Source organism: Synchiropus splendidus, chromosome 1 (genome assembly GCF_027744825.2).
Source record: "Synchiropus splendidus isolate RoL2022-P1 chromosome 1, RoL_Sspl_1.0, whole genome shotgun sequence".
In the NCBI taxonomy this organism is placed as follows: Eukaryota; Metazoa; Chordata; class Actinopteri; order Syngnathiformes; family Callionymidae; genus Synchiropus; species Synchiropus splendidus.
In genome coordinates, this window is record NC_071334.1 from 20,002,876 (window position 1) to 20,015,145 (window position 12,270).

At 40.5% G+C, this 12,270-nt stretch overlaps 1 protein-coding gene across 1 annotated transcript in view; it reads left to right on the top strand.

Annotated features, from left to right (window-relative positions):
- Nucleotides 1-12,270, top strand: part of tgfbr3 (transforming growth factor, beta receptor III) — a 53,153-nt gene that overhangs the window by 26,867 nt on the left and 14,016 nt on the right. The window contains exons 4-9 of the mRNA XM_053878267.1: nucleotides 1,317-1,454; nucleotides 8,043-8,226; nucleotides 9,390-9,558; nucleotides 9,790-9,937; nucleotides 11,413-11,602; nucleotides 11,788-12,068. Coding sequence (XP_053734242.1) covers nucleotides 1,317-1,454; nucleotides 8,043-8,226; nucleotides 9,390-9,558; nucleotides 9,790-9,937; nucleotides 11,413-11,602; nucleotides 11,788-12,068 — 1,110 coding nt within the window. The remainder of the gene's footprint in view (nucleotides 1-1,316; nucleotides 1,455-8,042; nucleotides 8,227-9,389; nucleotides 9,559-9,789; nucleotides 9,938-11,412; nucleotides 11,603-11,787; nucleotides 12,069-12,270) is intronic.

Below are 12,270 nucleotides of genomic sequence, written 5' to 3' on the forward strand. Positions count from 1 at the left end.
ACTGTATGCAAAGACCCCATTTGTTAGGACTTAATAGCCTGGACCCAGAGTTCTGTCTTGTTGTGTTGAATGGCAGTTATCTTACTTGCACGAATGTTTCATTACAGTGGTTTTCTTTTAAGAATTTAAAAATACAAGCAGACCTCGCATCAACGTCAGTGTTTGTGAAATATGCGTGTGATTGATGACCAAATGGTACGATGCTGCGTGAACCACAGAAGGAATAGCTCTTTGTTTTACTGCCTGGCTTCCTAAATTATGAATTCAAAAGAATGATGTCAATCTTGTGGTTGCTTTGTCAGACTCTTGTGTCTTTTTGGGTAACTGCAATGACATTTACCCAGAAATGCGTACCATCAGTGAACTGCTAGTACCTGAAAAAAAACAAAAAACAAGAAAGCCAACTTTGTTTAAACACCAAAATGGAATCACGTGGACTAAGACTTTTGCCTGAAATGGAAAAATACCTTATTAACAGCTACAGTATCTGTTAGTTTAATCTTCTGTTTGAACATGTCAAGTCAAGACATTTAAGCATTTTAATGACACATGAAATTAGGAACATTGTGGACCCTATTTTGTAATTTGCGCACATTTCTGAGTCACTTTTTAGTTCCAGCCAAATTAAGGAGCACTTGGCTGCATAGCCGGGTCTCATCAGAGCTTAGCCGAACATGATGTGCAAAGATTAGACTTCTCAACGAGTATTTTAATTGCCTTGATTTTCACTCAGTGAGTTTGCTATATGAGTTGCTCTTATCAGTTTGGGTTGACTTGTGAACCACCTGATGAGATTGAGTCCAAAGCATACAGACAAGAAGTAAACACCACAATCTATAAAGGAAAACAACAGCTATGGTCCCCAAAGCATGTGTGCTGTTTTTACCATCTAACCATCAGACTGTGGAAATCTTTTAAATGGAAACCAAAGGCGTAGTTGCAAACAGAGACCCCACCTCTTTCTGTTTTGTTCGGTTCTATTTTTTTCCTTGGTTAACAAAGACCACACTGTGTGAAAGTTCAGATCCCACCGAGGATACATTGGGGTAGAGCAAGTGCCTTTTAGGGAAAAAACAGTTTACCAGCAAACCGAGTGCACAGAAAACCACACAGCCTGATGAAGATGAACAATCCAGCGGACGTTCCACAATTAAACAATGGTAGTGAAGGGTCATCCTTCCTCGAATAAAAAAAATGAAATGGGATAATTTGGCTGCGGAGTACAGCGTCCCTACTATGTATTTTTGCTTTGAAGATATCCTTGGTACACAGTTCAGTTTATCTTAAAGTGATGTCTTATTTTCATGTCTAATCAGGTTGAGCTGCATCTGAAGCCCATCCAGTCTTTGCTGCGCCACCAGAAGCCCCTCTCCTTTGTGCTCAACAACCCCCAACCAGTGATCTGGAAGATCAAGACGGAGAACCTGGCCCTGGGCATCAAACACACCTTTCATGTGAGTCCAGCATCTCTAAAACCACTTAAACCCGACTTCCTAAATCTGTGTATTCATTTCCTCCCTAGATAAACTGCATTCCCATTAAAGCACAATCTCTGTGGGAGAGATATAAAAAGAAATGCAGATTTTAAGAGTTTCCCATGGTTATGTTTTTCGTCCCGCACACAGTCAACGCACTTTGATTCCACACAAATGAACAATCTGTGTACGCATTTACCTTCAGATGTGTAATCCCGTCTTCTGAAAACTATAAAATTGGTTCATGGACAGAGAATATTCATATTTTTATAATAGCAGTATCCGAAATGAAATTGCCATTTTTTTCTCTGTATTAGAGTTATTATATATTTGACAGTTATTAAGTTGATTCCATCTCTATTTTCAGTCAAATAGTATTTATCCTTGGTGTTACACCACCACTAGAGTTTTGTGTGAGCTGTGTATAATATCATAAGTATAGCTAGCTTGCAAGCAACTGTACAAAGGGTTTTTATGACTTCACTGCTGACAAATAATATTATTTCAAAACTGTTAAAAAATCTTGTTCACCCAGATTCAGTATATCCCATCAGAGCTGTTATTTTTAAACAAAGAGAAAGAACTAATAACTTCATCGAGTCTATTTTGAATTAAATATAAAATTGATTGTGATCCAAATAACTTACTGCTGAAAAACCCCCCAAAACTTTATATTGAAAAGCCCTTCTGTATTTAATAAAAAAGGGACTTCCCTTGTAATGTTCATTCACTCTCTGCTTTCAGAGTAGTATTCTGCAAAGCCTGAGGCAGTATCCCCTCTGACTCCCTGTTGATAGTTTGGCAGCTGTTCAAATCCAGCAGGGCGTATCCGTGTACCACAAAAAGCCGAACAAAGGGAATGCGTGGTAGTGAACGGTAAACCAGGAAAGCTCACCTCATCTATCTTCTCATCCTCTCATACTTGTTCTAGTTTTGTTACTCATCTGATAGATTTAAAATAGTTTCTGTGAGACAAGAGGAGCCCATCTTTGTTACTGCGTTTATGTAACAGGTGTTTTGGGGAATATGTAGGAAATCCCTTTTATTTAAGGATGTATCCGTCCTGGTCCCCTAGAGAGCCGACCATTTTTAGCAAGCTGGGAAACTTAATAAAAATCTCAAATGGACTGCCTCCCTTGCCCTTTTTGAAAGCCTGTGTATCATGAGTAAAGCTCTTCCCAAAATTTAACCCTGCCTCCTTGGCTGTGGCTTTTCTTCTGTATTATTATATATTGCCCTGATGCCCTGTTTCTCCATTCTCCTATGCTTTTGGAAACATCTCCTCATTCTCCATGCAGTCATCATTTCAATTGTAGGTTAACACTGTGGCACTGTGCAGGAATGTATCAGTATACAAACTATTCCCACATGTGGAGAACTGTTTTCTTACTCCTTGCACTCAGAACATCCCAATAGACAGTGTGACTGGGAGGCGTTTAGGCAGAAAATCTGAAATGCAGATGAAATTTTCCAAACCTTGAATTTCAACATTGTGTTTTGATTTGAATGAGATGCTTCCAAGATAGGCGAACTTTTTACTCTGCATTTTTGATGCATACTGGTGCAGTGTCTGTCAAATATTTTAGACTCAAAAAACACAGGTTTTGTATGTGTCAAAAATCTAGTTGTTCCTACTGGAAAGATAAGAACATTAAATGAAAACTAACTCCTTGTATAACTGAATCATTCTTTGTAAAAGTGACTTTTTACCTGCTATGTGATTCATTGGTGGTAGTTGTGAATTTGGAGGCTCATTGGGGAACCCAGTTCCTGCGTAACATGAACATAATTAATGATGTGAAGGCCACCTCTCCTCTAAGCGATGTAGTCTATTTAAATTGTATTACAGTTACTCAGGTAACTCACCATCCCAGACCTGAAACTGCACCTAACCAAATCCTAGGTCCAAAACTCTGAGTATCTCTGTGTTTTTAGTAACATGAGCGGTGCAATATTAACAATGACAAATACAGCTTCAATTTTATTTAGTTGGCTAAGCATGAAAAACAAGGCACTCAAGTGTCAAATTGTCCCTTAAATGTCCACTTCCTGTACTCCAAATGAATGCTGAACTCAACTGTAGCATTTCATGCTGATGGATGTGCATCTGTCGTCTGTGTATTTTCCTAAGCGCTGATGATGTGTGGCTGCTGAGACAGCTCTGTGTTTCTTTTCTCTCAGTGAGCAGCAGGTCAGTATGACAGTCTCCTGATGTCAGTGGCAGACAACAGAGAGCAGCTGACACTCGTTATTAATACTTAACTGCTGCTGGGTGGCTAATGATGCAGGTCATCGGTCTTTTGACAGAGGAAAGAATTTTTCAGCGTTAAAATAACAGTGCTTTTGTTTACTTTCAAGAGTGAGAAGGCACATTTAATGGTGATACAGCACGTGTTTCCAGACGAGTTGCTGACTGCAGTTGGAGACATTATTAAAATATTGTCTTTGTGTTGCTATATCGTCTTTCAGAAAAGTTTTGAAATTGAATAGAGTCCCAACATTCCGACACAGTTGAGCAGTTCATTTCTATCTATCTGCAAGGGGCTCAATGTCAAGGGTTTTTGAGACTGCTATTATGTGATGAACATGCGATCAGTGAGTAGTGACCTCTGAAGACCACCAAAGTCTGAGTCAAATTTTAGATAAAGAGATTCTTTAGCCTACGTATCTTCAACTCAGCGCTTTTAGCGTCACTCCTGCTTTCTGTGCTCAGCCTTCATTCATTTCTTTGTCCTAAGGCTTACTGGTACAGCATCCTGGATAGAGAGGTACTTCACAAGCTCTTCTTAAAAGTTTTGTTCTTTTGAGCACTTTGCTTTTTGTCCAGGGTTTTCCATAGTTCATTGCCACCCTGTGCTGAACCTGTTACCAGAGCAGGGTATTGATTCAGAGTTCCCAAATTGTTTGGCTTCAGTTATGAAGGGCTTGATAACTTGATTTGATTCAGTCTGTGATTCTATTAATTTCTAGATACATTTGGTTTGGGATATTTCGGTCACAACTCCAGTTCTGCTGGAACATGGAAGAGATTCACACAGAGCTAATGCTGCAAGGAGTAGAAAAACCCACTGACTGCAGTATTCAAATTATTAATGCTTACATTCTGGTTTAAACTGTTACTGCTACTGTACATTGAACATTTCTGATATTTCTGGTACTACACACAGCACATTAACTACTTCAGTCGGACCATGCATGAGAAAATCGTCACAGATTGAGTCACTATTTTTTAAACCCGAGGCCTACTTGTGACAAAGGGGCTCGCTGATCCTGGGGCTGTTGAAAATAATTGTTTCTTCAATGCATCGTGATCCCGACGATTCTGATCAATGATAATTATTCATTAGATTACGTTACTTACGTTACGTTATGTTACCCCAGGTGACCAAAATGTTTAAGAAAAATAAGGAAAATGGCGGAGGAGTTCTATGAACTAGTTGGAATTTGACAAGACACGCTCTGTATATAAGTTTGTCGCTGAAAAATACGGTGGAAGCATGCAACTAAAAACACAATTGTGGTTTCCAGTCAGAGGTGCTAATGCCAGCAACTGTTACAGGCACGGTGAGACCAGCCTAAACTATGATGGGGTGCGATAGAGTCTCTGTATCCTGGCCGTTTTACTTGTGGGAAAACCATGGGTTTTACCACTGGTGAAGACTTGGAGCTACGGAAAACACTACTACACTTCTTCACAGATAACGTTACCTGCAGTGTGCAATGAAAGCAATGCTAATGGAAGTGTAGAAGACCGTTCATGAGTAATTTCTTTGTGTGTGTGATGAAGAGAAGAACAGATAATGAATAATAAAGTAGATTTTCAGTCAAAGTACATTTCAATCGTAATTGAATCGAATCGTGAGCCCACTGTAGAAGCACACTGCTTCTGATCGGCATTTATAAAACTCAAGATTGTTTATTGGATATGGACAGATGCAAATTTGGCTGGTCTGGTGGTATACTGGTCAACAATGACTGGTGCTGCTGGATGGTGAATTTGCCACACACAGGAGGAGGGAGTTGATGAAGTCAGCATTTAGCTTTGATTCAGAAAAAAACTGTCATGAGCTACAAGTATTGGTAGCAAGCTCCTGAGCGTAACTTTAGTCCAGACAGAGAATATAGACTAGAATGCCAACATTCGTTCTGCTGAAGTCAAAGGTCAGAAGTAGTTGCGGTTCATTTTTAAGTAAAGAGAGGAACAAGTTTCGGGAGACCATAGCTACTGCCAGACCTCCCTTGAGCTGCTTTTCCAGTGGTTGCTTCCCTGCCATAATTGGGCTCCCTATGAGGCCTGCCAGAGCTTGGGCTTTTTTTGAATACAGATGGACTGGCTGGAAACAGACATCTTAGTAGTGTTTCTGTTGGCCATTGGGCACTAGCAACTTTTCAAATTCAGACATCAGGCAAGACGTGACCTCCACTATGCTCTTGTGCCACCAGGATTCTGCTCAAGTATTAAAACCATGCCGAATAAAGTATGAAGGGACACTCGAATGTGAAGTTGTATCTGTATCTGTATGTAGCCAGTGTTCTGTTCAACATCTGTGTTGAAAACTTTCAATCTGGTCTGAATGCTTTATGACTTTCATTGGAACAGCACGGCTAAGTTTTGCCTGTGGCTCAAATTTCCCATTGTTTGTTTGCCAAAAGTTGCCTTCTCACTGCATCTTTTTCCAATCACTGCCGGCTTGTGCGTGAGCTCGCACCGGCTACATGTTGATGTAAACCATAGGCGGCCACTATTCCTGTTTTTATTTGCAGACAAAAATGACAAAAGAGCTCTCCAGAGTGGCGCTAAGACATATGGTATCGTTTTATTCTTCAGTAAGATCTCCAGCACACAAGTCTTGCGACACATGCAAACACATGTGTACGAAGACTGAGATTTGGATGAAATCTCATCAGCAGAGACATCAACACTGCATCCATCACTATCAGTGCAGGATTAGTTTTATCATTATCATTTTTTCTGTCATCCCTTTGTGGTGATGTGCTTGGTTATTTAGAGGAATGCGCATTACATTTACAAATCTGTCAATAACTTCACTGCAGGTATAGTTTCTGTAAAGAATTAAAGGGGTTCCATAGTTGGTCACAAACCTTTGCTGGTGCTTTGTCTTCTGCTTAACACATAGTTGAATGTTTTGAGAGTTATATGTGTTTCAACGGAGCAGAGATTTAAAAAAAAGCACCCATATGATGATTTCCTTGGAGGTTTTGGGTATTTCATGGAAATAAATTGAAAGGACTCATCTCATCTGACCTGGGCATCTGCTCTGATAAAAGCTGTGTCTTTCTGGGGCTGAAAGACATGCTGAAAAATATCTGCCGCTCTGATTATCTTTGACAGTTCACTGTTGAAGCATTACTTGCAAACAAGACTTTCAGGACATGTTCCCTCAAAATTCCCTTCCTTTTGTCATCTATCCTAGTTAAACAAACATTTCAGCTGTTACAAATTATTTTTTTTCTGCGGCTGTTTCATTTTCTCCGAAAATATCCTAAGTTTATGTTGAGTAGTTGAAATATAAAATAGATAATAATAATAGTAATAATAACAATAATAATAATAATAATTAGGTTAGAAAATTCCTGAGGTTGTTTTGCATCTAATTTGGTTTCCACGCCCCCTCCTTTAATTCTTGTTCATATTCAGACAGGCTGGTATGCTCTTGTCAGCAGCAGCAGTGTAGTAACTTCTCACCTTCTTCATCTTTGTCCTGCCCAATGCTTGCACTCATTGCAATATGTAATAAGAAATCTTTGGAGACCATCCCCCAGCCTTTATTATTTACTGTGTCTGGTCACAATGGCAGGAATATGGAGAAGAGCATCCAGAGTTCACACACATGTTGAGCATGAGGGGATGTACAAAAGTGTCAGAATTTTACTCACTTCTCATCAAACACTTTACGATATCAAGACTAAAAACACAAGTTGTTGATTTTTTTTCTGGAGGAATTTATGTTTTAACCGTTTCACCTGCAAAAAGATAAGACAGAAAAACACATCTGTCTAGACTGGGAGCCTGGACACCTTCTGTTGGTTTTCAAGCGCATTTGGATGTTGGTCTGTGAGTCATGAATCATATGGACGCGGTTCTTCAATGTGCCAAGACTGGTGTCCTCAGACGTGGACTGTATTTTCCAGAGAAGCTCAGTGGATCACCAGTTATTCTCCACCCACCAGCTTTAATCCATCTTTTTGGGGTGCTTTGTTAGATTTTCTTTTGCCAAACTGGCACGTTTGTAATGACCCACCAGAATTAAGCCGACTCTAAACATTATTGTGCTGCAGAGTATATTTGTAGAAGCTTTAAATTATTGGTTGTGATGAAGTGCGAAGGATTGGCATCACCACAGTTTACAGAGAAAGCTTAATTTAGACCGGATCAAGCGCTGGTTTGACTTTTTTTCCCCCACACTGTAAAGAAACAATGACTTCACTTCTGGTGTGTTCTGCTTTAACATTTCGGGCTGCTTTGGCTTCTGTGAAAGATGGATGCACATAAAACTTCAGCAGCATCTTTGCCCTCTAACATGGAGGTTTTTTCTCTTTCTTCAGATATCTGAGGCCTCTGAAGTCCATTTTCCACCAGGAAACTTCTCCCTTGCCTGCCAGATTCGCAAAGAGACCCTTCCCCATGGCAATGAGCGCCTCCTCAACTGGGCTATGAAAATCTACGGGGCAGTGACCTCATTCTCTGAGCTCCGGATGACTAAAGACATATACATCAAAGTTGGCGAAGGTGTGTGGACGTGATACCAAATATAGCTCAGTGACTGAAGTAGTTTCAACTTTTCATTGGCTTTATCGTTAGATTTCAGATTTTATGTCGACATTTCATTGAAACCTATGAGCCGCTAAAGAGTACGACCATATTTACTGATGATGCTGACAGACAAGAGTGTGAGTGCGTAACACCACTATGTTCATAAAAATTGGTTGCACATGATCCCTTATTTACAGCGTTGTTACACATTTTTTGTGTGTAGTTTGCTGCTCAAATGGAAGTCTATGTCTCCACTCCATGGAAGACTTCGAGATATTAGTGAATTGTATTAATTTATGTGTTGAATTCCGCACAGGAACTCACTGTGCTATCTGTTACAATAACATGTTGCTGCTTCAATATCGTTGGCTTTGAGCAAACATGTAAATACGAGCTTATTTGGGTTCCTCTGTCAATATGACTACTCTCTGTGGAGAGCAGCGTGGTTGCTCAGCCTTCTTATGTCATTAACGCCTGAGGTTTGGCAAAATCCCAGCTAACCATAACATGCACTTTCAGCTGAGAGCTGTAACTTTCCACTTTCTGGACTCTTGAGCAAGAATGTGGAGCGATTTTAGTATTTCTCACTGAACTGACCCACACTCAAGGTTCTGTCAATTGCCCCGGGGGGTTCCGAAGACAAGGATGCCAACCTTCAGTTTACACTTTGTCCAAGGTTGTGTTTTCCAAATAAGGAAGCATCTGTCTTGTGTTTTCTCAGTGCGCGGAGCCGAGGATCGACCTTTCATGTTGTGAGAAGGTGCATTCTTTAACGGTAGATGTGTATTTGAACAGTTGTGATTCTGACATTCCGATGGTATGTGCGAAGGGATATTATTATGAAAGAAAATGTTTTTAGATGAGTCTTATATACCCTGCTGGACAGTGGTGGAATGGACGGTAGATGGGAACACCAGCTGCAGGGTTCAGTAGAAAAGTCAGAAAACAGCACCTCAGCGAGAACCACTAGGTCAAAAAAACATACGTCGTTTTTAAGTACCCGTGGAAAGAACGGAATTCCGACCAGATGCTGGAGGTACTGCTTTTGAACTGACCTTGCTGCAGTGGTTTTCCCATTTTGTAGCACAATACTCAGAGAAAGCCAGACCAGTATGGTAAACGTAAACGTCTGCTTTCAGATCCTGTGTTTCCCGACACCTGCAAAATTGACTCAAAGTTCTTGTCGCTGAACTACCTGGGCGGCTACACGGAACCACAACCGTCTAAAGGTTGCATTGTGTCTTCCGCTGACCGAGGCCAAGACCAAGAAGTCCACATCATTGAGCTCCAGGCACCAAACTCAAGCAGGTGAGAAAAAAGGCCCATTATTTACATCCATATTGTCTTTTTTTGATGTGAAATAATAATTAGAGAAGCAATAGTAGTAAATCTATAGCTGTTCCATACATAAATTCTCTCTCGTCTGAGCTTATCTCCATGAAATCGAGGCTGGAAACATGTAATTAGTTGGCCAGACACACAAGAATGATACAAATATGCAAACTTGAATGAGAAAATCAATTCTGTCTGGTGCTGCAGCGCTTTCCAGGTGGACATCATCGTGGATATACGGCCTGTGGACGCTGACCGGCCACTTCATCGCAACGTTGTCCTGGTGCTCAAGTGCTTGAAATCGGTCAACTGGGTCGTCATGTCACACAACGTGATGGGAAAGTTGGACATCGTGGTGAGTCTACATTTTTGAGTGTTGTATAGAGATTGAAAAGAGTCCATGTTAAAGTTGAGATTAACATGACAGATTATATAGATACAAACAGCCAGAAGCTATAGTTCGAGTTGTGTCTTTTGGAACCTTAACTGCCTCCTGCCATGAGTTATGATCCCAATTAGCTTCAGGCACTTCCTTTAACTCCGAGGACAGCAATCCTAAAGATAAGCTAATTAGGTAATATGTCAGTGCATGAAAGAGTGTTTTACTGTGATCTTTTCACCATTGCTGTGATGTAGTCAACCAAACCTGTGCGTGTTCTCTTTGCTTCCAATGTCATAGGTGAAGATAAAAATATGACAATAAATATGGGTTAAAGAAAATTATTAGAAATTGTGACATTTTAATTATTTAAAAATATTTGTCTGTATATAATGTGGTTTTATGAAATCAGCTTACTGTGTTAGGAATAAATAACATAGTCTGATGACCAAACACAAATTTGAGCAAAAACAAATTTGAGCCATCAAATATATCATGGAGAGGGACAAGATTATGGTGGTTTTTGGTGTGGTTTTAACAGAAAAATCCATAAAGGAACCTAATAATGACTCCAGTCAGTTCCAGACGAACATATGAATCGACAGACCGCTGCTGATTGGAGAGAGATTTGCGTCGCACTCGCGTTTTTATTGTCACCAATTCAGTGAATGTCCAAACTTTCCCATCTGCTTCCTTCATTCGCTATCGTGTCTTTATTGGCTACGTTCTCTGATTTCCTTTCTTTGTGGTGGGGTGCCACTGTAGTTTCAAAGAATCCTGGTGGAAACTCTGCTATGCATTATATAAGCTTCCAGATAAAACAGTTCAGATAATGAAGTGCTTTTGGTCGAAACCACCAACTGTAAGCAAACAGAATTAGACTGGTTTGAGATGAGAGATGTAAAAAGACCCACGAATCAGTCAGGTTGTGTAAAGCTTAATGTCATCAGGCGAACAAATTGAGATTTTTCCCATGTGCCTCTGTCAGTGCCGTCCAGGTGCCCCAGCAGTAACAGACAGGTTGTGGTTAATAACACCCAGATGTGCACGCGTATGTGCGTGTGAACATATGACTGTCAGCACTGCAATGCTGCCAGCATTTTAGCAAGTTGTGTTGATTGTTTTATTGGAATCGTTCTTCCAAAAGATCTCCGCTAGTTCTGGGACACAGGGCATGTTGGAAGATTGTCAAGTGTTACATGATCTCATATAACTGAGTAGTCAGTTTGTGTTGCTCAAGCAGTGCCTCTGTGACCTTATTGATATTTCTTCTTTTGTCGAGCTGTGACATGCACATTACCTCACATCCTTCTGCATGATTCATAGTTGACAGTTTGCAGGACTGTACTTGATTTGCATTTTTTTGTCCTAATACCTGAACAGTAAATCCCTCTTTTGTTTCTTTGATGACATTGACATTGATCAATTCGAATGATCTGTTTTCCCCTCAGGCCTCTGATACAGTGAGTGTCAGCACAAACATGGGGAGGCAGCTGCAAGTGTCCAAATCCCCAAAGCAGCAGTTGCCTGTGGGTTCTCAGGCTCTTATCAAGTGGGCAGAGGATCACAACTACAGACCTGTCACTACATTCACCCACACAGCAGTGGCCAACCGCTTCGAGGTTTTACTGAAGGAGCCAGGTAATGTCCTCGAAACCAAATATAGACAATTGTAAAGTCCAACATATATATATATATATATATATATATATATATATATATATATATATATATATATATATATATATATATATATATATATATGTATGGATGATGGTTAAATTGCTATTGTGTGCCTACGTTCAGCATTTCTGCCTGTATTTCAGATGTGGTGGACCATATAGGGAGTATGTTTCTCCCGGAAGTGCCCGACCTCAAAGACTTCATTCCGCATCCAGGAATTGGAGGGGCTTCCGGGCGCTCCGGCCTTCCTTTTCCTTTCCCTGTGTCCGAAGGTGCAACTCACCTGTCACTACCCTCCATCCTGGACGAGCGACCCTGGGTACATGCTGAACCTGAGGAGCACCAGGGCGTCCTCAATGTGGGTTTGACTGTGCAGTGTGAGGACACAAAGATGGTGGTCAGTCTGAGCAAAGAAAGCCTGCAAGTGAGTGGAGACGCTGGCACGTAGTATAGTCCTTATTGTTCACAGTCGCATGTTCCATTTCTTTTTAACCTATTGACTTACATGTTAAAAAATAGATAAAATGTTCATTACGTTTTGCTGTTTCTTTGACAACGCTGAACACAGTTGTATGTGACTGCAGTACAAGACGGAGTATAGCACAGTTAGCCCACATCACAGAATG